This window comes from Callorhinus ursinus, unplaced genomic scaffold (assembly GCF_003265705.2).
Source record: "Callorhinus ursinus isolate GAN/ISIS: 27379988/994484 unplaced genomic scaffold, GSC_fseal_2.0 scaffold48, whole genome shotgun sequence".
In the NCBI taxonomy this organism is placed as follows: Eukaryota; Metazoa; Chordata; class Mammalia; order Carnivora; family Otariidae; genus Callorhinus; species Callorhinus ursinus.
In genome coordinates this window covers 4,806,444-4,832,293 of record NW_027397110.1, presented here as the reverse complement: position 1 = coordinate 4,832,293, position 25,850 = coordinate 4,806,444, and the positions used below count along the sequence as shown (strand labels likewise).

At 57.0% G+C, this 25,850-nt stretch overlaps 1 protein-coding gene across 5 annotated transcripts in view; it reads right to left on the bottom strand.

Moving 5' to 3' along the window:
• The window catches only part of SHISAL1 (shisa like 1), an 83,439-nt gene that overhangs the window by 10,930 nt on the left and 46,659 nt on the right, over positions 1-25,850 (bottom strand). For all 5 annotated transcript variants that reach the window (XM_073882654.1, XM_073882653.1, XM_073882656.1 and 2 more), the window contains exon 4: positions 22,766-23,083. In XM_073882654.1, the coding sequence (XP_073738755.1) occupies positions 22,766-23,083 (318 nt within the window). The remainder of the gene's footprint in view (positions 1-22,765; positions 23,084-25,850) is intronic.

The following is a 25,850-nucleotide window of genomic DNA, read 5'->3' as shown; positions in this document are numbered from 1 at the left end:
TGTCTATATCTACAGCGAGTCTATATCTGCAGCGAGTCTATATCTGCAGCGTGTCTATATCTGCAGCGAGTATATCTGCAGCGAGTCTATATCTGCAGCGAGTCTATACCTGCAGCGTGTCTATATCTGCAGCGAGTCTATATCTGCAGCGAGTCTATATCTGCAGCGAGTCTGTATCTGCAGCGTGTCTGTATCTGCAGCGAGTCTTTGTCTGCAGCGTGTCTATATCTGCAGCGTGTCTATATCTGCACCGAGTCTATATCTGCAGCGTGTCTATATCTGCAGCGCGTCTATATCTGCAGCGTGTCTATATCTGCAGCGTGTCTGTATCTGCAGCGAGTCTGTATCTGCAGCGTGTCTGTATCTGCAGCATGTCTGTATCTACAGCGAGTCTGTATCTGCAGCGTGTCTGTATCTGCAGCGAGTCTGTATCTGCAGCGAGTCTGTATCTGCATTGTGTCTATATCTGCAGCATGTCTATATCTGCAGCGAGTCTATATCTACAGCGTGTCTATATCTGCAGCGTGTCTGTATCTGCAGCATGTCTGTATCGGTATCTACAGTGTATCAATATCTACTTACATCTGTCCATTGGTTCTGTGTTTCTGTAGGATTCAGACTAACACACCACCTGCACCCATTTCTTCTCAGATAATCACATGATTCTTCCCTCATTGCCTTCAAGTCACCTGTGCCTGAGTCCCTCTGTGACTATTGTATCAAGTTGCACTCTTTCTCAAACTCCCTGTTCTCATACTGTTTTTCTCTCTAGCACTTACAGCACTCTAACAGTCCACAGATTTTACATACATATTTTAAAAAAATATGTGTACATAAAAGTAGCACTTTTCATTGGTTTTGGTGCACAACCATATCCCCAGGGCCAATAATGATGCTGGACGCAGAGCAGGTGCTCGGTAAAATGAAGTGACCAGACAAATAATGAGAGAAGAGCAAGGGAGCCTACCCACTCAACTCCGTCCAACTAAATCAGAAAACCTCAACAAAATGAATGAATTTCCAACAAAACAGAAATTACCCAAAGGATCCAGGAGGATAGAATCTAAACAGACCAATTACCAAGAAGAAAAACTGTCAAATCGCAAATCCAAAGTCTATAATACGAGCAATGCAAATTAAAGCCATAATGAGACAGTATTCTGGAGCACAAATAACAGGACACATCCACATCCTTCCTGGCATCCACACTGGCAAAGATCAAGAAGGTTGAGCGCTCATGTGTCTGCTGGATGATGGCAGGGGGATGGGCAGAGAACCTCTGCTTCACTCTTGGTAGGAGGGACATCAAGGTCATTCCTGGGAGGCAGTTTGTGCAGCAAAGTTACAGATGCACGTGCCCTCTGGCCCAGCAATTCCACTTAAAATTTATCCTCCAAATATGCACACAAGGGCAAAGTATGCACAAGCTCATTCATATGCAATAGTGGAGCTTAGGATCAATGGAATGTCCATCCGTAGGGCACTGGGTTCAAAAGTAACAGCTCCCCATACGTGAAGGATGCAGATATCAGAAAGGCCTAAGCAGCTGTCCAGGAGGGCAGTCTGTCGGCTGTCCCAACACGCCATGCTCACACACCTCCCATTCTCCCATCTCTGTCCCAGCTGTCATTGGGGTTTGTGACTTTAATCCCATCTACATGCTGAGGACTCTTCCCTGAACTGTAGTCTTGAACATCCAACCACCTCCTGGATATTCCCCTCACGTGCCTAGCAGGTGTCATTCTTGACACATCCCAAACCAAACTCCTATGTTACCTTCTAAACCCGCTCCTCCTCAGTCCCCCTCTCAGCTGATGGCAGCTCCATCCTTCCAGTCGCTCAGGTCAAAAGAATGGTAGCTGTCCTTGACTCCTTTGGTCTCATGCCCAGGTCCAACCCATCAGCCAATCTCATCTACTCAAAATACACACAGAATCTCATCACTTCCAACATCGCTGCCATGGTCTAAGCCACAGTCCTCGAGGATTTCAACACCCTTAACTGATTTCTCTGTCCTTGCCTCCCTACAGTGTACTCTCAATACAGAAGCCAGAGTTCCCTGTGTTTTTTGTATATTTTCAATATATATATATATATTAAATCTTCTCTGTCTGAAACTCTCTAATGGCTTTTTATTACCAAAGCTCTGGTGACTCTCCATGCTGCCCCCTCATACTTTTCTGACATGGCCTCCTGTCATGCACCTTTGTCTTCCTCTCCAGTCACATGGGCATCTTTTTGGTTCCTCCAACATGCCTGGGTGCTCCTGCCTCAGGGCCTTTGCACTTGCTGTTCCCTCTAGCTAGACATCTGTGCACGGCTCATTTTCTCAGCAACTTCAGGTCTTGGTGCAGATGGCTCTTTAGGGAGGCCTTCCTGACCCCCCTGCACCCCCCGAGGCCCTGCTTACTGCTCACTACCATGCTCCTCAAGGACTGATGTGCTGCCTCCTTCATTTGAGGGCCGTCTGTCTTCCCACCACCCCGTCTGTTCCACGAGAGCAGGGCTTACCTGGTGCTGTTTTCTGCTTTATCTCAGCCCCGGGAACCTAGATGGGGGGAAGCATGGAGTAGATGATTCAGACTCTGGCCTTGGGGACCCCATATGAAGGGGTAGATGGTGACATCAGGTAGGAAAATGCTGAGACAGAGGAAGCCCCAGGGGCCGAAGGAAGAGGAAAGTCAGAGGAAGCTTGCAGAGGAAGTCCACGTGGTTGTCTAGACTTTGCTTGGCTTCCCCCAGGGACAGGGAACTCACGACCTCGTAGCCCATTGCCCTTTCAACTGGTCGGTTAGTTGGAAAACTTTTATAATGTGGGTCAAATCTCTTCCATCATTCCCAGCTTGGTCCTCCCTGCCTCCGGTGGCCCTTCTGAGACATGGTGCCAGCAGCAACATCCCTGCTCCCTTGTCTTCACTCTTCCAGGCTGATGTGGAAATGAGGGTCCCCTTTCTCGGAGGGGAGGCAGCATCACTCCTGACCTTGGCCAAGGCCTCCACGCGGCTACCCCCGCTTCTGGGCCCCACGGCCAGGCTAGCCCCTGTATTTCCCCAGAGCCCTTTCTCTGGAGAGCAAAATCTGCTCCAGTCACTGCCCAGAGGGAGATGTGTGGGGGTGGCAGGCGCGAAATCCAGGCTGGCGGCACCGTGTGTGCATGCGTGAGGAGGGGGCGCGGGGCATGCGGAGGGCCTCTTGGTATCGCTGTTTCACAGAGGGAACATGGTATTGACTTCACTATTTTTTATGCCTCATATATACATTTTTACATATATTCTTTTATCTTTTATACAGAATGAAATATTTTGAAATCAATAATGTTAAAAAAATTGGTCATGGGGCGCCCGGGTGGCTCAGTCGTTAAGCGTCTGCCGTTGGCTCAGGTCATGATCCCGGGGTCCTGGCATCGAGCCCCGCATCGGGCTCCCTGCTCCGCGGGAAGCCTGCTTCTCCCTCTCCCACTCCCCCTGCTTGTGTTCCCTCTCTCGCTGTGTCTCTCTCTGTCAAATAAATAAATAAAATCTTTAAAAAAAAATTGGTCATGGTTTCTTCAAAGGGAAAGTTTTGATGCCTTAGTTGGGCACGTGGGGCCTCTTCCCACCAGATCCCTATTCCTGTTTCTACATTTGTGGTCTCCACTTCAAAGGACTCTCCAGAATACCTGAGTGTGCTCCCACATGCTGGGAACACTTCCCCTTTGTCCACTTGGCAAACTCCTACTCATCCTTAAGACCCTGCTCACAGGGCACCCCTTCCACGCAGCGTGTCTTTGTGGCAGTCAGTACCACATGGCACTGTAGGGGGGTGGGGGTGGTAATGGCCACTGGCCTTGGGGCAGGCCTGGGTTCGGATCTCAGCTCTACGCCTTGCAAGCTGTGCGACCCTGGGCAAGTCACTTAACCTCTCTGAGCCTCAGAACCCACCTGATGCCACTCCAGGCATGTGGGACCATCCTCATCGCTGGCCAACAGGGACTTTCCCTGCTGTGGACACCCCCTGGCCGGTTGACAGCTCTGGCTTGGCCCATCTGGACACCACCAGGCCCGTCACCCCACTGCAGCCCCTGCACTGGGGGACACCGTGCCTCAAAACAAAGCTTCAGCAAAGGTCAACTTCTGTTCTGCTTTTGTGGCAACCACACCTCGGCCACGCAATGAGTGCAGGAAACTGTCCAGCTTGCTCCCACTGCCGAGAGCCACGTGCCCCTGTCCCTGGGGCTGCTGGTCCTCCCAGGCACTTTGCAGGTGGCCTGGCCCCTCATTACCAAAAGTCCGGCAGAAACTGGGGCCAGGCTCCCGATGTTCCTCTCACTCAGTACCAAGGCCAACGCCTCCTACTAGGCCCTTCTGGAAGCCCTCACCGGTGGCATCTTCTGCCAGGCCTGCATTGGGTGCTGAGTCAGGTGTGGGCCCTGCCTTTGAAGGGCTCTGAGCTGGTGGAGGAGTCACACGGGGATCCCCAAACAAGAGCGGGAGGTCCACGCGGCATCAGGGGTGACGGCCTGGGGGCCCCAGTGGCAGAGCCTGGACAGAGGCAGAAGGGGGACTCAGGGAAAACTCTCGGGGAGCTGGTGCTGAGCTGGGGCCTGAGCGGGATCAGGCAGATTGGGAAGGCGAGCGGGAGGCGGGCACAGCTCTGAGTCATTCAGAGGCTCTTAGCGGGTGGCACAAGATGCTCCTGGCAGGGGCGCGTCTAGATAGGTGGCAGCCCCTGAGCACGTCCCCTGCCAGGCGAAGGCATTTGGACGTGATCCTAGGGCTCCGAGAGCAGACACGGGCACTGCTTCCTAATTCTAATACGGGCGGGAGTCTGGGCTGATGTGTTTTGGGTATTCCACACACAGTCTCACTGAGCTCTGCCTGCGAGGCAGGCACGTTATTTCCCCCATGTACAGACGGGGAGACTGAGGCTCGGGGAGGAAATGGAACTTGCCCAGGGTCAGTTGTCTAGTTAGCGCCGAGCCGGGGGCACAGTCTGGGCTGCTCACCCCTGTGCGTGGCCATAGCTCTGGTGCAGGGTAGCGGGCTGGCGGGCTGGGGGCAGGGAGCCTGCAGGGCAGTGTGGCCACTGTCGGGCCCCCTCCCCTCCCCCCAGTGGAGAGGTGCAGAGCCTGGAACCTGGGGCGGAGGGCCCACCGGGAGGAGGAGTGTCTCAGCTGGTGTCTGCAACCTAACTGGGAAGATAAGACAGAGCACCTGGCAATTTGAATAACAATGAACGCTTCCAGAAGGCTGCGGAGAGTCGGTGACAATAACAGTTAGCTGACAAAAGCAGAGGAGTCACAAGGCCCAACATGACTAATTGCCAGGTGAGCTGCAGACAATGTGGCCCTCAGAGTGATGATAGCTCGGTTTGCAGTTTGCGTGGCGCTGACTCTGCCAGGTGCGGAGCTAGGAGCCTTCAGCACGCCTTCCACCGCATTCCCATGGCAGCCCGGTGGGGGTGGGGTGCTGGTATCCACGTCTTACAAGGAGCAAACAGGGCCGGCATCCTGACGGGACGGTGCCGGGTAAGCCGGCAAGCCCGCAGAGGTGAGAGCAGAGTCTCCTAGGGCAGAGCTTTTAGCCAAGGAAGAGGCGGTCTTGGGAGGCTGCCTGGAGGACGTGTGTTTGTGTAACACAAGCATTGGGAATATGCGACATAAAGCCACGATGAGTAGCCCCTCACAATTCAGGCCCCCAAAGAGGTCCCCGTCCGGGTCCCCAGAAGCTGTGAATGTGGCCTCACACAGTGGAAAGGGAGTCTGCTGGTGGGAGTAAGTTGGGGACACCTCTATGGGCAGATCTTCCTGGGTTATGCAGGTGGGTCCAGTGTCATGATGAGGGTCCTTCAAAGCGGGGTGCAGGAGGGCCAGGGTCAGAGAAGGCAAGGTGAGGACAGAAACAGGTCAGAGCAGAGCCACGATTGAAAGCACAAGCCACAGAACGTGGATGCCTCTGGAAGCTGGTAAACGCAAGGGAGCAGATTCTCCCCTAGAGCCTCCAGAAGGAGTCAGCTCGGCCAACACCTCGACAGCAGGTGTTCCTAAGACTCATCTTGAACTTTTGGATCATGGCTTCATGTCATCCTTCCCCGTGTTAGGTGAGAGCTGGGAGGTGAGCTCGGGCGCGGGTCCCAGCTCTGAGCACCCAGTGTGGACGCGGCTCATAGCAGGTGGAACGGAGGGCAGCCCTCCTCTCCAAAGTGCCCCGGGGAATCCGTCATTGCCTGCTTACTGGGTCGCCAGGAAAGGTAGAAGCTATCCCAACAAAGATCTTATTTGTGGACAAACTGGAATTACTTTGCATTTTATAGGACATTGTGTCATTTGAAAAGAATGGAATGTGAAACTTCACTTTCTTTCCCTGAGAAAGAAGATGACTGTCATCCCGGGGAATGGAAGACCAGATGGATGCGGGAGCGAAGGGCGATGCTCTGGTGTCGGCTACTCCCTGCAGATTCCACAGACAAGATGCTGTGTCTGTGTTTCTAGGAGCACACCGACTGCACTGGGGGATGGGGGCGGGGACGGGGCATCATGGGAGCGATGGGCAAAGGGCAGGGCATCCGGCCCTGGCATCTGAGGCCAGGTCCCCACATCCTTTCGGCTGACCCTGCTCCTCTGAGGACACCCCCTCTTTAAGCCTCCAGACCCCACGCCTCCCGGTTTCCTCCTGCCTCAGGGGCTGCCCCCCCGACTATTTTGCCAGTTCTTCCCTCCCCCACCAAGAGCTCCCCCACACTTCATCCTCCCCCCAGGCGACCCCCAGCCCCTCGGATTCCATGACAAGCACCCTCGGCCAAGCCCAAGCTGGATTGCAGCCTAGACGTTCCCCTGAGATGCTCCACTGGTCTGTGACCCTAACATCACTCCCTGATGCTCACAGGCATCTCCGACCTCAGACATCCCACGCAGCTGGCACCCAAAGCCACACCCACCCGAGGGGTCGCAGTTCAGAAAATCCCATCAGTATAGCCCCAGCGGCTCGGTCTAGGGTCCTAGATATCGCTTTTGGAGCCCCCCTCTTCCTTACCATCCCCTCCATTCCCCCAGCCAGCCTGGTGGGCGCCGCCCCCTGCTTCTGCCACCTTCTCTGCCCAAACGCCTGCACCCCGACTTTCCTTCTGATGCACGAATGCACCAGCTCTCTCTGCCTCAGCGCCGAGGGCCTGGCTTATCTGGCAGCCCCGGGGAGCCTGGCAGGGCTGACGGCCGAGGAGGGCTGACCAGCCCGGCGCCCCGCAGACACGGGACTGGAGGCTGCTCCGGCTTTGGTGGCAGGGGCCGAGGGCCCGTGGGGAGCTGTGCCTGGCTTGGGGGAGCTTCATTATCCAAGCCCTGTGTGCAGCCTTCCTCCCGGCCCTTCGCCCTCCTGACTTCCGGACGTTTCTTGGGGAGCTTGGGGTCTTTACACATCTACATCCTAAAGGTTAATTTTTAATGCTGCTTTGGTAAATACCTGATGCCGTGGCTTCCGCGAGAGAACGGCGTGTTCTGCATTAAAGGCCACAAAGGGCTGGGGACGCTGTCTCCTTCCGTCACAACCCCACCTCCTCTTGCTCCACAAAAATAAAAGACTCTCCCTTTGCCTCCTTGTTATGAATTTTTCAAGGGCTTTCCACATCCGTTCTGGTCCCTGATCAGCATCTCCATTAGCCAGAAGAGAAGGCCAGAGGGGTTTTAGGTCGAAAGAGACCGTGGAAGCAGCCCGTCACACAAGGGGAAAGCGGAGTCCAGGGAGGGACAAGGCTGCCCTAGGTTAAACAGCAAGCCAGTGGCCGAAGGAGTCCGACAAGCAGCCATGATTCTGAACCCAGGGCTCTGCTGCAGGCACTAGGATCTGCAGGAGGACTCAGACTGTCCCTGGCCTCGCCCCATCCAGCGGGCACAGATGTGATAACAGACCACGTGGGCCTGGCTGTGTTGAGAGTGGGGAGCAGGGAGAGAAGACCTCTGCAGGAGGGTGGGAGGCCTCAGGGAGAAGAGCAGCCTGAGCAAGGTTTTGAGGGACAAGTAGGAGCTCACAGGGGAGCTGGGGTGGGGAACCCAGTGAGGTGACCAGGCTTGGAGGCACGTCTCCTGGGCAGAGATGGGGTCTGACCCATTCTGTGTACCCAGCCCTGGCCGGGAGGGGAGCCCAGGCTTTGGTCCATGTTTTGCAAATGCTTGTGAAATGAATGTGCCTCCTAGCTCCAGGGCTGTTTATACTTTGCCCTTGACCGTCCATGCCTCCTGGTCCCCTGTGCAAATCTCTGTGCTCCCTCCTGGCGACCGCTGACCTGATGCTGTTTTTATGTTATGGCATGCCTGGGCTGCCTCAAATACCCCAGCCGGTGCCCCAGGCCCCTTTCCTGCCCTCGGTGGGGGACAGATGTGGCAGGAGGGGCCGAGGCTGGAGCCAGGGTCATACCCAAGCATGTGAGCATGCACACAACATACACACTTCTGCACACACACAAGACACAGGCATCATACTACACGCACACTAAGCCCAAACCACAGAGCCACACTACACATGCACACACCCCCCCACACACCGCACATGTGTCCCCAACACACACAGCATATGCTACATGTGTACGCTACACCCACGTGCATCCTCATACACGCACACTCACGCTGCGTACACACTGCACACACACGCACACCCCCCCTAGTCTTTGGCTTTCCTGGCTGGCCCCAGAGCTGGGGAGAAGGCTATATATCCTGGGCAGTATGTCCCGAGGCCACCATCCCTCCTGGGGCCTCCTGCTGTCCACCTGGCACACACCTGTCCCTCTGGCACCTCCCCAGCTCCTGCCCACCTGGGACCCGCCCCAGGCCTCAGGATGCACGCTCAACCTTTATACGTCCTCACCGGTCGTGCACAGCCCAGGGCTCTGGCCGCAGCCAGCAACAGGCCCCACTGTGCCATGCCTGGGACCCCCGCTCCACCTCTTCTCCAGCAGGGTCCTTCCTCATCTGTGGCAATACCGCACGTCACTCAGATCAGACCTTACAGCCGTCCGGGGTGCCCCCATTCCCTGCCCCCGGGTCCAATCCCTCTGTAATCCTGGCCGCACCACCTCCAAAACATCTCCAAATCAGTCCACCGCCCCCAGCCTAAACTACCATAGTCTCCTCCCTGGGGCACAGCAACAGCCTCCCCACGGCCTCCTTGCCTCCACACCCCCGTCCTACAGTCAGCCCTGCCCATCGCGGGGGGCTCTCACCAAAGCTCCCATCTGACCAAGTCACTCGCTGCTCAAAGTGCTTTGCTGCCGCGTGGTTTCCCTTAAACTAATGGACACGATCTCCCCCCATCGAGACAGCCGCTCTGTGGGGTGTCCTGCATGTCCTCCCCCTGCTGATGCCATCAACCATGAGATGCACCATCGCCTGAGGAATAGCTTTTCCGGGAAGAAGTAAGCAGCGCTGCATTAAATGGCCACCTTGGCCGGGGATACATCTGGACGTCAGAGGTGATGAAGATGTGCCCCTCAGGGTCATGTGAGAGACAGCCTCCGGCAGGGCCCAGGTGCAGGGGTGGCACAGCCGCTGGGCTGTCATAGAACAAGGCGTTTACTCTAGGAACCCCTGTTTTTACAGAGGGGCAGAGAAGGTCGAGAAAGGGGAGTCGAAGGCTCAGAGGAGGGTCCCTCAGCTGCACTGGATGGGAGAACGGGACCCATCTGCAGGGAGCTGGGACCTGAGGGGCAGCTGAGGGGGCCTGGGGTCCATGGAAGGGTCTTGCCTTCCATGTCTACGGGATCTGCGGCCTGTGGTCAGCAGTCCGGAAGAAGAGCCGGACACAGACGGAGAATCTGCAGACACACGGGGGCCTGGGGCACCTCTGCAGCCATGCCTCCCCGGCTCTGAGACTTCTAGGGCCCAGTGATGCTGTTTGGGGCTTCCCAAAACTCAGACAACTCTGGCCGGCCTTACCAGGGCAGTGGATTCTGGGATATGAAGACCCCAGGCTAACCAAGCTGAGGACAGAACAATCTAGCACAATACCCTTTTCTTGTTTGGTTGATGAGCTATGACATAAGCTCTCAGCAACCTCAACCCGGCGGGGAGAGGGTAGAGGAGGGGTTTGGCAGGGACCCCTTTTCCTGTTGACAGAGTAGACAGAGACAGGGACAGGGGAGACTTTGGAGGTCCTCAGCACATCCTCAGATGGCAACCCCATGATATCCCTGCCACGGGGGATTATTTGCTTCCCCACTGCTGTCTCAGAAAGGTGAAGCAGCCTGCCCAAGGACACACAGCTGGGCAGCACAGAGCTCGTGCGAGTCCAGCCCAGGGGACCTCGGGGGACACCGGGGTCCTTGTTGCCACCCGTGGGCTGCCACACCCAGCAATTCCTGAAGCCACAGGTCCCAGTAGTTGAGCAGGTTGGAGCCACACCTGGAGCCCGCGGCCAAAGCCATCTGGCAAGGAGCTCTCCCTGGCACCCTCCGGGGCGCCTCAGAAGTAACAGGAGGAGTACTCTGGAGGGCATTTATGAGGAGCCGGCGCCCTCCCGGCCCGAAGGCCAGAGTTGGTTTCCATCATTCTGACGGCAGCCGGGATGCCCACGCTGGGAGAGTCTCACTGCGCCAACAAGCATCTATTCTTGGAAGCAAATGTTTTCCCAGTTAAGGCCAGAGTTTAATGATGGAGGGAATAAAGAAGGAAAGGTTCCTTGGTCTTCCCTGGCCCACACCGATGGAGATAAATTCCTGCTTCTCTCGCCTTGGGGTGCCCGATCTGGGGGCCAGGCCCGTCCAGAGCCCCTGAACTAAATGGTTTTGGGGACACATAACAGCTGTGGGCCCAGCCTCGGCTTCCCTCCATGGCAATCCTGTGGTCTCCACATTATCCTGCTGCAGCCCAGGGGGCAATCGGACGGAATTGCTAAGCAATTGATGTGAAGGAACACCCCCTCTTCTCGCAGGCAATGTTCCCCCAGCTTTGTCCAGGCCTCCGTGGAGACATCTCTTTGTTAATTGCTCACTCAAACTGGCATCTTTCTTTAAACAGAAGCCAGCCGCAGTGACTGGGTTAGGGAATCTTAATTGATTCCAAGCTAGTGTGCCGGCTGGGCAGTATGGGTCCCCCCTGGGCTGGGTGGCTGGGGGTGGGGACAGGACCGCAGGAGCCCCCTCCAGGATGAGGCATGTCTAACCAGGCCACCTGGCAGCGTGCTGCTGGGAATGGGGTGCCCTGTGGCTGAGCGCCGGCTCTGTGCCAGGCTCCCAGTGGGCTCCATCTCTGTCCGCCCCCCGCCCCCATTTTCACGTCCAGGCAAATGGGCCTGGGAGGAGCAAGTGACTTGTCCAAGGTCACAGGGCCTGCGGATCTGGTTGGCTGGACTCATGGCCCTTGCTCGTCCACCACACAGAGTTGCGTCCCAGGCCCAGAGGCGGTGAACTTCTATCTGGAACTTGAGCTGGAAGAGGGTTCTGCAGACAGTTAAGTCTGGTCTAGTTCATGCTGGAAGAGCATCTTCAAAGAGACTTTGCCAAAACCTTCTCTAAGGTATATTTGCCCTGTGGCCAAATACATTGATTTTCCAGGTAAAGTAAGGGGCCAGGATTGATTTTCTGCATATCACTGGCTGGGGTTGTGCCTCTCTTATATTTTAGGCCCTGCACTTGGCTCAGGGCATGGCCAACCCTCAGCAAGCACAGGTTGAAGGAGTGAATTAATGGTGTCCGGCCGCATCCTCACCACAGTGCACACTGGTGCTGAGAAGCAAAAGCAGATGGGGTTGGCGAGTTTGCAAAGGGACAGCCCAAGATGTTCCCTCCGGGGACGAAGGGCCAGATGGATGACAGGAAGTTCTGACCCGTCCTCCTGCCTTCTCATCTCCCTTACTTTCTTTGCTCTGGGAAGGAGCATGAATCTCCTTTTCAGAACTACCTTGCCTCTTGCCCCGGCTACAGCTGGCCAGGATGCCTGTCTATGGGTGTTCCTTGAAGCGCTGGGATCCAGTTTCATAAGCCCGTAAGGACATGTTCGCAGCTCTGCACTAAGATTCACAGACCACGGGGCAGGCAGATGGTCGGAGGTGCTGAACACATGGGCGTTTGAAAGGTTACGTGCAGTCGCATGCCAGTAAATTTTCAATGACCAGATCTTGAGAGGATAGAGCCCTGATTTGTAACATTTGCTGCCCATTTCCATGGTGTAAGTACTGTTAACAGTGTTGGGAAGAGATGCACAATAGCCAACGTTATGTAAGTTTCACTACACTGACACAATAGATAACAAAAGCTCAAGAGCATAGATCGTAGGAAATGTAGCAAAATCACTAGGAAGTGATGATTTCGAATGTCTGTTACTTTTGTGTTTCATAGAATTTATTTAATTGTCGGCTTATAGCACTTAATTTTTATAGTGTCTGTATTCAACAACGGGCTCACAAAATTCCTAAAAAATTAACTACTAACTCTCATGAGCCAGTGCAAGGTGACCCCAGAACATCTTGGCTATGTTTATATATTTAAGACTTTTTTTTTCAAGATTTTATTCATGTATTTGTCAGAAAGAGAGCACAAGCAAGGGGAGAAGCAGGCAGAGGGAGAAGCAGACTCCCTGCTGAGCAAGGAGCCCAATGCAGGACTCAATCCCAGGACCCCGGGATCATGACCTGAGCCAAAGGCAGACGCTCAACCGACTGAGCCACCCAGGGGTCCCTATACATTTGTTTTAATGTGTATTGGGAAAAATATAACTCTTAAACCAAAGATACGATTGCTTAGAGCAAGTCTGAGTTTCTTTAAAAAGCGACTTGATTTAAAGCCAATTAAAAAGGTATTAAGTAAACAGTACAGGGGAAGGAAATACACAGACAAGAGTAATACCCAGGAGCTGAAATTTGGAAAATAAAAGTTGCTTTATGGAAATGCCTTCAATTACCACCCGTCTTGGGGGTGCAGTAACATAGATGGGCAACCCACAAGAGAGGAAATACAGTTAATTAACAAACGAAAGGAAAGATGTTCAGCCTCAGCTAACAATCAAAGAAATGCAGACACATAAAAACGAGGGGGGCCCATCCTCACAAGCTGCTGCTGGTGACAGTCCCCTTGGGAAGGAGGCTGGCATTGGTACAAAGAACCATACAGCTGTCACGCCCCTCGACTCAATCATTTCCCTGCCTGGAATGTATCCAGAGAAACTAATTCATAAGAGGGAAAACCATAAACACTTAAAGGTGTTTATTGCTGCCCCTAATCTTCTGGAGTATGTTTACCCTCCCACAATATTATTTGTCATAATAAAGACAATTGTAAGCTATACAAATGCCTCGCTGTAGGGGAATGGCACAGTTAATGCTAGCACGTGGGATCAGGACTACTGGGTAGCTACTAAAATTATATTTAGAAAAATTAAGTAAAACCACAGGTAATGGCTAACTTAATGCTAAGTGAATATAATTAGAATGCAAAACGATACATACATTGTTATTAGAAAAGTATTAAGCCACGTGCATAAGAAAGCGGAAAATGCAAAATGGCAGGGAGGTCAGTGTGGTTGGAGCAATTGGGGGAGATGAGGACAGAGGGATCAGATCAGGTTGTGGGCCATTGAAAGGACTTTGAATTCTTCCGTCTTCTAGAGAGAGGGGAGATATCCATGGGTTTCGATTTACATTTTAAAAGGATTGCTCTGCTGCTGTGGGGGGCAAAGGATAGAAGCAGGAAGAGATTTAGAAGGTGCTGCCTCAGTCTGGGCAAGAGGATGGACCAGATGGTTGGTTTCGGTAGAGGGGTGCGGAGGGCGGATTCTGGGTCCATTTTCCTGATGTCCCTGATAGGATGTGTGAAGCGGCCAAGAGTCAGGGATTCTGTCCTGAGGAGCTGGTGGGAGGGCAGAGGACACTGGGTGTGCCAGTTGGCAATGTCTACTGAATACTTGAAGGGCTGCCTGTGAAGACTCAGGATTTGCAAAGCTGAGTCTGGAGTCGGGGCGAGGTGGGTGCGGGGCACTGCCCTGGAGACAGACCCAGAAGTCAGGTGCAGAGGGACAAGTCTGGAGCTGGCATGCCAGCGGAGTTCCCAAGGGTGGGTGGAGATGGAGAGAACAGGGTCAAGGAAGGAGCCCAGGGCTCTCTGGTGCCTAAGGCCACGTTGATGAGGAGGGAGCAGTGAAGGAGACCAATGAGGGGCTGGGAACCACGTGGGGTGGTACCCAGGACCTGGAGCTCCCCCAGGCTCCCCACTTCTCATTAGCCTTTCCCATCCTCTGGGACTTAGCCTGAGCTGCACTCCGCCTAGAGGGTCATATCTCCACTTCCAGAAAACTCCTACTCATCCATTGAAACCCTTTCTGGGTGTTGACTGCTCCCTGGCCAGCCAGTGCTCAGCTCAGAGGGGACCCTGAGACAGCTGACTGGTGTCCTCAACATCACAGAAAGCCTGCCACACCCTGACGTGATGCCGGGGGCGGGGGGCGGACAGGAGGAACAATGGAGAGCGGTTTCTGCATGCCACGATCTTCTGCGTCTCCTCTTGCTGAGCCAGACAGCACTGATTCTAGCACCCTGCTTCCAGGTGAGGCGAGTTTGGCTACATCACCTGCTGGAGGTACTCCAGGAATCAAAAACTGGAGGAACAAGATCTGAACCCAGGTCTGTCTGCCTCTAACAGGTTTTGCATCTAAATGTTCTGTTTCCTGCCTGTAAAAAAAAAAAAAAAAATAGAGCTCTGTAGCAGGTGGGGTTGTTCCACTGAGGCAGGTGGCTTCTGGAGGGAGTGAGCGATCCATCACTGGCCGTACTCACCTGGCCAGGGATGCTAGATGCCCACATCTGGAAACCCTCTTGTCCTGGAGGCAGAGGGACCCAGCATGAGACGGAGCAAGGCTCTGAGAGGTGGAAAGAGAACCACTGCAGTGTGTGTGTCGGGGGGGGGGGACTCAGAAGCACCCAGTGGCCCGAGTCAGGGAAAGTGGGTCACCGACTACTTATGGCCCATCATCTCTCAAAGACAATTAAGGCAGCCATTAAAACAGTGTTATGAAGACTTAATAATGCAGGAACCTCGTTGAGACAGAATGTTGAATTAAAAACCCAAGACACACAACTTGATGTGCAGATGGTAACAGCCGTAAGGTGGAGAGAGAGCTGAGAGCTGCAGGGGACGACGGGCTGCACTGGGCTGGGGTCTGCTCTCCGCCCCCCCCCCCCGCCGTGTTATCCAGTGAGCAGGGCAATTTTATCATGGAAAATTAGGCGTAAAAGGGAAGGAAACCGTGACCACTCCTTGGTGGAGGAAAGTAGCAGGGGAATAATAATTAGGACTAGCCATCAGGACCAGTGTGCTCTGGCTCTGGGCAGCCGGGATCCTCGTCACCCTCTCCTGATGACCCCTGAGCTTCTGGGGGCCCAGAGGGGGCAAGAGGTTGCAGGATCTGCCCAGGTCCCAGGACTCAGGAGGGCAGACATGGGATTTGAAGTCTGGGTTGCCTGTGTCTTTCCTTCCAAACTCCTTCCTTCAGCCCCTCCCCTCTGCTCCAAGAGCATAGCTTACTCATTGTTACGAGTAAGAAAATCTACCAGCAGAGACCCCGGTGGCTTTGGATGTGGTCTGGTCCTTTTTTTGGGACCCTGAAGCCCAGTCTGTCCTAAGCACCCTGACTGATTCCTTCCGGTTGAATTGGGGTCTCTGTCTGGGTCTACAGTGGTGCTTGGGGCAGGGATAGAGCAGAAAGAGAGAAGGCTGTGAGCCCCAGAAGACTTTCAGGGGGTCTTTCTGGCCTCTTGTGGAATATTATCAGTAAAGAGGCTCTCACCAGAAAAAAAGAATCTGATTATTCTATTAGAGAAGAGAAGCTTGAGAGGATCTCTGTTCCAGGACGGCTATCCCCTGTGGAGACCCTGAGGGTCCTGACCCTGACCCAGGCCTTTGTACATGCTCTTCCTCCCCCCTTATTTTTTTTGCCTAATTATTACTCATCCTTGAAGATCATTCCAGCTGTCACCTCCTCGAGAAAGCTCTCCCTGATGCCCCATCTGGACAATGTGCCTTCTGGGCTCCCTCCTATCACAGCTGATAGCTCGTTGCCATTGTCTGTCCCCAAGTCAGATGCCCGGCTCAGTGCCCGGCCCAGGATGGGGGTGGGAAGATTGGCTCCTGTCCCTGCTCCTCTCTGGACTGGAATCGGACCCCACACCCTGTCTTCCTCCCGGCGCCTGACCCCTCCCCCTGCCCTGGGTCCTGCTCTGGCTGGCACCTGCGGCAGAGAGCCAGTTCCTGCCCATAAGGGTCATGATGTGCCCAAGGCTTCCTGGGGCATCTGAGGCCCTTGAGCTCTGTCTCCTGACCCCTGCCTGCCTTGTCATGTCTGGCTCCTCAGCCTAGGGGACGAGGCTGGACACCTGGCCCTGAGCGGTCCTCTAAGCTGGCCAGGGCTAGACTACCTGTGCTCAAATGCTGGGTCTGCCAGTAACCAGCTGGGTGACCCTGGACCACTTACCTAGTCTCTCTGTGCTTCACTTTCCCCATCTGTAAAATGGGGATTCATCAAATAAGTGTTTGAGAGCAGGGGACGAGGCAGCCAACCAAGCAGACAAAACCCTCATTCTTACACTCTAGCAGGGGTAGGCCAGGAACGGAGGGCACCCTGTCTGAGTGCTCTGCGTGGCACCTGCTTTGCTGTGATTTTAAATTTGCTCCCTAGCATCAAACCCAAACATTCCTCCCTGGGCCAAGCATCCGCGGGGTAAGGAAGGACGGGCCTGCTGGTTGCTGGTGGAGGGGTGAGGACGTGGTTCTGGAAAGGGAATCAACAGTCCCTGCAGCCCTACTCTGTGCTCAGCACTGGGTGAGGTCCCCTCCTTCACCTCTCATCGCCACTGCCGACGGGAAGTGCTGAGACTCAGAGAGGGCCGGCAACTTGTCTGAGGACACACAGCCGATGACGCGTCTGGTCCTGGGCCTGTCACCCCACCCTCCATGGTCCTCCCTGATTGTGGAGCAGCCCTGCTGAACAAACACCTTCCTGGGCTTTCCCCAAAGCCGTGTGCACACGGTGGAGACAGGGGGTGAGGAAGCGGGTGTGTGCCTTCCATGTGCACAGGGTTGGGACGGGAGGAAGCCAGGGCCCCAGCTGGGAAAGACAAGGGTTCTGGGGGACAGGCCCAGGGTTTCCTAGTCCAGCTGAGAGCCCCAGGATTTGAAACTCCACCCACACGCAGACATTCTCTGTCTTCTGAATTCTAATCACGGACGCCTCCTTGGTATTTGATGTGATGCCAAGAAGATACTTGGTCTCCCTTTTTGTCTTCTGGCTTTCTGGAATTTCTCCCTGTTGGCTAGTGGCCTCCTACAGAAACCACACATCAAGGATCTGGCCCCAGAGCCGAGAAGGTTTATCGGGAGGAAGGTTCTGGGGTCGGGTAAACTCCAGAGACCCACGGGGGGCGGCCTATGAATAAGTTCATGAAGAGCCAGAGGGTGTTCTGGGTTAGGGAAGCAGGAGGTAAGAGCGGCAGCTGCTGCGGGGGCTTTGCTGCCGGGCAGAGGCCTGTGGGCTGAGAGGGGCCCTGTACATCAGGGCCCAGAGCCTGGTTCTGCCTTAGGCCACATGACATCTGCAAGCTTCTTGCAATTTTCAGGGTCACCGTGGTCTTTACTTGTGCTGTTTCCTCTGTCTGAAGTGGCTTTTCCATTTTGTTCCAACCCAGCGAACTCCCCTTACCTCACCAGCTCTGCCTCCTCCTCCTCCAGGAAGCCTGCCCTGACTCCTCCTTCTCTTGCAGTTCATCATGGCCTCGCCCAGCTTCTCTGGGCACTTTGTGTAACTGCGGTTGTCCTCTGTCCTGCCCCATCAACCTGGGAGCCTCCTGGGGGCAGGGCATCCCCTCTACCTCTACAGGCACCTGCGGGACAGGTCAGAGCCTGACGCAATTTGGTTCTGCATGGTCTCAGGTGATGTGCCACTTTCTGTGCACACGCAAGCCCTGCCCTGGCTGGGGCTTTCCGAGCTGCTCCTCTCCTGCCTGGGGGGCCAGGTTAGTCAGAGTCCCCCCATGGACTCCAGAGATAGCCCCCCTGGCTCCCTAAGCTCCTTCCATCAATCCGAGCCCTGATATCTCAGAGACCACCATGCGGAGGAGCTCCCAGCTCCACCAGCATGGCTCTGTCGCCACTCCTCGAGGGGGCGGTCCCCAGACTGGCAGCATCGGCACCTCCCAGGCCCAAACCAGATCATGCACATCAGAACTGGCAAATCTAACGAGACCCCAGGGGACTGAATGCCCACTGAAGTTTGAGATACACAAACAACCATCTTCCCAGGCCAAGTCAGGAATTTTCCCCTGAGCTCTGAAACATTGAGAGGCCATGGGGGCTGGGCAGCCTCCTCTCCTCCTGTCACTGCCCCATCCCACACCCCCCGACTAGGCCTCAGGCCTCTAGGCCTGACCAGGGCCTGTGACCTCAGGGAAGGTTTTGCGGGATGAATAGGAGTGTTCCCCAGGGAGGTGTGAATTGGCAAGGGCCAGAGGGGGCCAGGCCACAGGGGAAGGAGTGAGGTGGGATGAGGCAGGCAGTGGCCTGTGGCACTGGGCTCAGGGTCCTACTTGGTCCTGGGAGACCTGGGACCGGGGAGATCTGGCTCCAGCCCACGGACTTACTGTGTGGTCTGGGCAAGTCAATTCCCCTCTCTGGGCCTATGTTTGCTCATCTGTAAAAGGGGACAATAACCGCATTGCGCTCAATTCCCACCGCAGGAGTCACGGGGGTCAGCCAATGGAAATAATTATGGCGGGCGGTGTCTACACGGTACGTGCAGCCATGGCTCCCAGCGCTCGGCCGGCTCCGGGTGTGGGTCAGAAGGGCGCCCCCTCTGCACTTCGAGGAGGACATGAGCCAGGGGAGCAGCGGGGAGCTGAAGGCCCCAGTCCCTGCAGGCCGGCCCACAGCGCAGGGACTGAGGGCCCGGGCCACACTGCGTGCAGAGATAATCGGGCCGCTGGCCAGTGGCTGGAACACAGCATTTCTGGAGCTGGAGCTGGATGGAGTGTGTCTGGGGCCACGGAGGGGGGTTGGGCGGACATGCACCTCCTCCATGGAGCCTCCAAGATTGCTTTTTCAGTGGCGGCTTTGGGGGGCTGCCTCAGTCCTATGCACTGGCCCAGGTTCTGACAGGAGGCTCCCCCTCCCCTCCGTGGGCGAGCCCCCGACAGAGAGACCACTGACTCCAGGGTGCCACTCAGCCCTGGGGTGGGGCCCTGCCTCAGTCTCCACTTTGCTGGGTGATCCGGGCAAGCCAATGACCTCCGAGCCCCCCAGTTTCCACTTCTGAAAGTGGGGCACAACATCCTCAGCCCAGCGGGCAGACGGGAGATGACACAGTGGCATGTGGCTGGCCCGTGCAGGGCACTGGGTGAGTGCAGGTTGCATGTCCCTGTCAATTCTGGGGGCAGGACCCCTACGACATTTTTCTACCCACCCGAGAAATGACCACGAGGATTGACAACATGGGGCCAGGTGGCGGGCCAAGCCCCTCCCTAAGCATCCTCCCCTTTAATTCTCAAGACGGTTATGACCCCCGGTATCTTCATGGGGAAACTGAGGCACGGGAGGTAGAATGACTCGCCCGAGGCCGCAGAGCCGGCAATCAGTATGGGCAGCTCTTGGACCTGGGCGGTCAACTCCAGCCCCAAACGGATGTGCTGCTTGCCGTCACGCCAGGGGTGCTGATAATACTCAAACGACCCGCTTGCGGCCGCGTCACGTGGGGCTGGGGGTCCAGTCGCGTTACAGTCGGAACAGGGCAAGCCGTCTGGCAGGACTCTGCGGGCTGCTAGTGGTCTCAGCCACGGGCAGGGGCAGGAAGGGCCAGAGCGCCACTGACAAGAAAGCTGCGAACCAAGGGGCAAGGTGCCAAGTGTCCCCAGGGAGGCCACCTCAGGTTGTGGGTGAGGAAGGGGAAAAGCAGGGCCGCTGGGCAGGTGGGTAGGAGGCGGTCACTCTGCTGGAGAGAGAGCTGGGTGGTGGGGGTGCCGGGCTGGAAGGGGGCCCCGGAGGTAGAAGAGCAGGGGAGCCACTGGTGGGATCTGTGCCCGAGGGGGCCGCGTCTCCGCGATGACAGGGAAGTGCTCAGGGGGCTGCTTGGAGGACCCAGGGTGACAGTTTGGACATGAAGCGGCCCAGACACTGGCTCTTGTTCTGGGAGAAGCACTGAGTACAGCCTGCCCCTGCCCCAGCCACACCCCGGTGCCACCTGCTGACACCCCGGCGGCCACACTCACCACAGGGTCACAGCCCTGGCTCTCTGCCCAGGACACCTGCTCGGATCTGCTCTGGCCGTGCCCCGCCCCCCATGCCACTGGCACCGCCCCTAGGCTGTGTCACAGCCTTCTGTCTTCCCACGGTGGTTCACTCATGTCTTGTGTGTCACTTGTCCCCTGTCCCCAGCACCCGGCACAGGGCCAGGATGGGGTGGCGGCCGGTGGGGTAACGAGCCCCCGTGAACAGTGTGAAGGAACATGGGTACGCACACCCTGTCCTTTCTGCTGTGCTCACGGGGGGTGTAGGGGTCTCTGTCAGCACCCAGGGCTGCAGCCTGATCCCCGCTCCACCGCCAGCCGGTGACTTTGGGGAAGCCACTTCACCTCTCTGCCCTGGCACCGAGCCCATGGGGGTGGAGCAAGACAGAGATGGCAAGCGTGGTGCCAAGGGGCACAGCCAGTGCTCAAGAGATGTTGCGAGAACCATGGGCTCCCACCAGGAGGCCGGCGGGAGACGGTCTCGCCAAGTCCATCCCCTCTCCCCGTGGTGGGTACGGTGGAAGCCCAAGCAGGAAGCCCCTCACCCAAGGTCACACTGGGTGTCGAGGGCAGACCGGAGCTGGAAGGCACCAAGTGAATCCTTTATCCCCCATCCCCCATCCTCGCAGGCTTCTGATGATCTGTTTTTCGAACGCTCATATGGTTATGGGAGCACCATCTCGAGTCCGCAATGGGGGAGCCAGGGGGGACACGAAGAGCCTCCGAGCTCCGAAATTAAGTGTCTCCCACTTAGACAGCAGGGCTCAAGGACTGCGAGCTCGGTCTCTGGTTTGGACTCGATGCACAAGCCCAGCAAGCTTGGCAAGCCCGTTGCTCAGGGAGGCACGAGGCAGTCCAAATGGGGGAGAGAGAAAACCATTGTTCACGTGGAAGAATCCCAGCTCTCAAAACACTTAGCCCTGTGTAACAACATTTTCCAGGGGTTCTCAGGCTCCGGTACCTCAAGCACTACCCCCAGAGTTTCCTGGTCAGGGGGCTCTGGATGAGACCCAGGAATTTATTTTGACAAACACCCCAGGTGGGTCTGCTGCCAGAGACCCACATTTCAGAAAACCCCACCGCCGGGGCCAGCTCTGTTTCATGGTCTGCAGCTTTGCGTGGGTTTGTGCCTCTCTGTCCTTCTCAAGGTTCTCCACCCATCGCCTTGATATTACCCGGAGCCCGGCACGGGGGAAGGGCCCAGGGGACCGCCTCAGTGGGCATTTGTCAAGCTGAGCTGAAGAGGGCTGTGTTTTTGTCTTCTGCATGATAAATGGGGCAATTATTTGATCAATAAGCTGATTTAAGTGTATCTTATGAATTATTTAAGTCATTCATTATTAAAAAGGTCGCTACCTGCTAGCTATTTAATGATCATTAACTAGCTTGGTGGCATCTCCAGCAAGGACGCACCATGGTTAAGTGGGCACCTACTAGGTGCCAGACATTTCATTTAACATTTCGAGGACCCTGGCAGGGGACCATGCTTACTCTCCACTGCTTCCTAAGGATGGGAAGGTCAGCAGGGCTGAGGTAACTTGCCTGCACATAGAGCTGGTGAATGGCAGAGCGGGGACTCGCACCCAGGTCGGGTTTCCTGCTCACAGACTCGACAGTAATCACTGCACTGAAAATTTGTGCACCTGCCAGCAGGTGGGCTCTGGGATGGATCTCGCAGCCTGGGCTCAGTCTTGGGATGTTCCGGGGTGATGTGCCCCACATCCCACGTGCCCGTGGCTGCACCTCAGCCTCCACAGAGCATCTGGAACCCGCACCCCACCTCTTCCCTGGGGCATCTGCCCTCTGCCTGGTTCCCGTTCCTTGTGAGGTCCTCCCTCACAGTGGGCTCCTGCTCCAAAATGTACAGCCCTCCTCCCTTTGTCCAAGTCTGTACTGCCCAGGGACGGTCGGTCCTCCCCCACCTCCCACTGGCCTGGGACTGGGCAGAAATGAGAGTCACAGTAGAGAAAGTCAGGTTTGAACATGCAGCCAGGCTACTAGGCTAACCCCCTGATATCCCACCTCCCTCGCTGCCTCCCTTCCCTTCCCCTGAGCTGTCATGAAGCAGCCTGCCTGCATTGCCTCAGACATTCTTAAGAGACTCAGTGCATATGAACATAAGGAACCAACCCAGTAATATGCTTATTTCCTAACTTCGTGCTGAAAAAGCTTATCCCCAGCCCCCCAAAACCCATTTGCTTCATTTGACCATGAAAACTTGGAAAGCCATCCAATTTCCCCTTTTGCCTTGGCAGCCAGGAAACTCACAACTCCATTAACTGCTCAGTGGCAATCACCCCCGCACCAGTCTCTAAGTGCAATAAACTGGCAAGCCGGGCTCCCAAGCTCCGTTTCCACCTCGCGTTTGACTCTGGCCCAGGTGCATGCTATCATGGGCAACTTCAAATCCTTCTTGGCAAATAAGATAAGCAAACGATCAGGTAATCAAGGAGCCAAACACAGCAGCAATAACGACCGGATTATTTTCCAAGCTTGGCAAAGACGAGTGATCCACCATGGCAGCCTCGATCGCAAGCACTCACCAGGCAGACGAACTCTGGAAGGTCATCAGTGGTGGGCTGTGAGCATCTCCCTGAAGCGTGTGCACGGCCTGGGGGGCTTGCGGCAGCAGGCCTGGGGGAGGCTGGGGCTGTGGGGCGGGCTGCCCCGGTGGAGGGGGCCGGGCAGCGTTGCCCCACCGCCGGGGGTCCTGTTTCATCCATCGTCCGTGGATGCCCCACCGCGCCAGGTAAACTTTGCAAATGTCGTAGTTCATTGCCGAGTAATACAAAAGATCCAGGACCAGGAGCATCAACACGAAAAAGCCATAGATCCACACTCCCAGCAAGGCGGTGTAATTGCTGGAGGAAAAGAGACAGACGCTGAGGGGAAAGAGGACAGCAACCCCCCCCCCCGACAGAGTTAATCCACGGGGCTACTTCAGGGTCCCAGAGAGGAGGGGCCGCAACCTCCGCTGGGGGGCAGGGAGTCCAGGCTCCCCATCCTCACACCCACCCTCCACTTCCTTCCCTCCACCTGCCTGATCGCCTCCTCCTAGATCCTTGGAATCCACTCCCCTGCACCCTGGTCCCCTGGAGCGTCCCCCCCCCCAGGATCCTAGCATGGGCAGGGATCCCAGGGGGCCCCACTTCATCAGGGCTTTGGAAGGACCTTCACCCTCATGTCTCTCCCAGCATGGGAGCTGCTCCTGGACCTGCCAGCTGGCTCCTGTGGGTGCCCCCCGCCTGCCTGCCCCCTGGTTCCTTATGCCGTTCCTCCCTCCTGGGATGCTCTCCTGCATCCCTTACTGTGTCTTCCGCCCCTTGTCCCCCACAGCCCCTCCCTACCTTACTGGACCCAGGGCAAACGCAGGACGTCTTAGGACAAACCAACCCAACTTCCTGAGCCATAAACCCCTGGCCCTCAGCATCCACACTGGGCCACCTCACAACCCCCCATGCTGCCAGGAACTCAGCTGGTGCCCCCCTTCCCCTGGGGCAGCCTCCCCTTCAGCCTGCTCCCTCTTGCCCTTTCTCGGAAGTCCAGGAAGCAGAGGTGGGCTCAGCCTCCCTCCCCACACCCCACAGGGCAGTCCACTGGTCCTGGCTGCTCCACCAGCACCTACCTCCACTGCCCCCTCCCCCTGCCCCCTCTCCCCACGTGTTTGGGGCTCTCAGGCTGCCCTGACACGGTTTCTCCTGTTCATTCACCCAGCATTTCCCCGCCGAGCACTGCTGCACCCTCTAGAAGTAGAAGTGAGGGTGAGTTCTAGGCTGCTGGGGCTCACGGCTCCTTTGCGAAGCCTGGCTCCCCGCCACCCCATCCCTTCACTGAGGACCATGCCCCGCTCGCTCAGACACTGGGCCTTTGCACGGGCTGTGCCTTCTGCCTGGGCAGCTTTTTCCCTTTCGCTGCCTCCTCCCTTCCCTGCCTGGCTCCCACCTGCCCCTCTCGAACACCGCTTCCCCCAGGAAGGCTTCCAGACGCACTGCCCCTCCTACATGGCTGGGCTGGGCCCCTCTTCTGGCCCAGAGTCCTGAATGCCTGTCAAACTGAGCTCCCACCACCCAGGACCGGGCTGTCTGGGTCCTTCCGTCCCCCTCTCCCAGGCCAGGGTCTGAGTGTCCCCTGGGTGCCCAGGGAGGGCTGTTTCCTGGGCTGGCCAGTGCAGCTGGGACAGCTGTGCTCTGAACAGTGCCCGCCGGGGACGGCGGCTGTTCAAAGGGACTGATTTATTAATCGCTCCGACACAGCCTCCATCTGCTCCCTGCTGCGGGCATCTGCGCAGGAGGGTGTCCTCAGGCTAGTGTCCTCAGGTGGGTGTGCTCAGGTGGCTGTGTGTACGTGGGTGTGCTCAGGTGGGTGAGCGCGGGTGGGTGTGCGCAGGCGGGTGTGCGCAGGCGGATGTCCTCAGGCGGGTGTGCGCAGGAGGGTGTGCATGGGTGGGTGTGCCCAGGCAGGTGTGCTCATGTGGGTGTCCCCAGGCGGGTGTGCGCAGGAGGGTGTGCTCAGGTGGGTGTGTGCAGGCGGGTATGCTCAGGCGGGTGTGTGCAGGTGGGTGTGCTCAGGTGGGTGAGTGCAGGCAGGTGTGCTCAGGCGGGTGTGCGCAGGCGGATGTCCTCAGGCGGGTGTGCGCAGGAGGTTGTGCCCGGGCGGGTGTGCCCAGGCGGGTGTGCTCATGTGGGTGTGCCCAGGCAGGTGTGTGCAAGCGGGTGTGCTCAGGTGGGTGTATGCAGGAGGGGGCGTGCGGGCGGGTGTCCTCAGGCGGGTGTGCTCAGGTGGGTGTCCCCAGGCGGGTGTGCACAGGAGGGTGTGCTCAGGCGGGTGTGTGCAGGTGGGTGTGCTCAGGTGGGTGAGTGCGGGCAGGTGTGCTCATGTGGGTGTGCCCAGGCAGGTGTGTGCAAGCGGGTGTGCTCAGGCGGGTGTATGCAGGAGGGTGCGTGCGGGCGGGTGTCCTCAGGCGGGTGTGCTCAGGCGGGTGTGCTCAGGCGGGTGTGTGCAGGTGGGTGTGCTCAGGTGGGTGAGTGCGGGCAGGTGTGTGCAGGCGGGTGTGCGCAGGCGGATGTCCTCAGGCGGGTGTGAGCAGGAGGTTGTGCCCGGGCGGGTGTGCCCAGGCGGGTGTGCTCATGTGGGTGTGCCCAGGCAGGTGTGCCCAGGCGGGTGTATGCAGGAGGGTGCGTGCGGGCGGGTGTGCACAGGCGGGTGTGCTCAGGCGGGTGTGCTCAGGTGGGTGTGCTCAGGCGGGTGTCCTCAGGCGGGTGTGCGCAGGCGGGTGTGCTCAGGTGGGTGAGTGTGGGCAGGTGTGCTCAGGCGGGTGTGCGCGGGCGGGTGTGCGCAGGCGGGTGTGCTCAGGCGGGTGTGCTCAGGTGGGTGTGCCCAGGCAGGTGTGTGCAAGCGGGTGTCCTCAGGCGGGTGTGCGCAGGCGGGTGTGCGCAGGCGGGTGTGCGCAGGCGGGTGTGCCCAGGCAGGTGTGTGCAAGCGGGTGTGCTCAGGTGGGTGTATGCAGGAGGGTGCGTGCGGGCGGGTGTCCTCAGGCGGGTGTGCGCAGGCGGATGTCCTCAGGCGGGTGTGTGCAGGAGGTTGTGCCCGGGCGGGTGTGCGCAGGCGGGTGTGCGCGGGCGGGCGGCA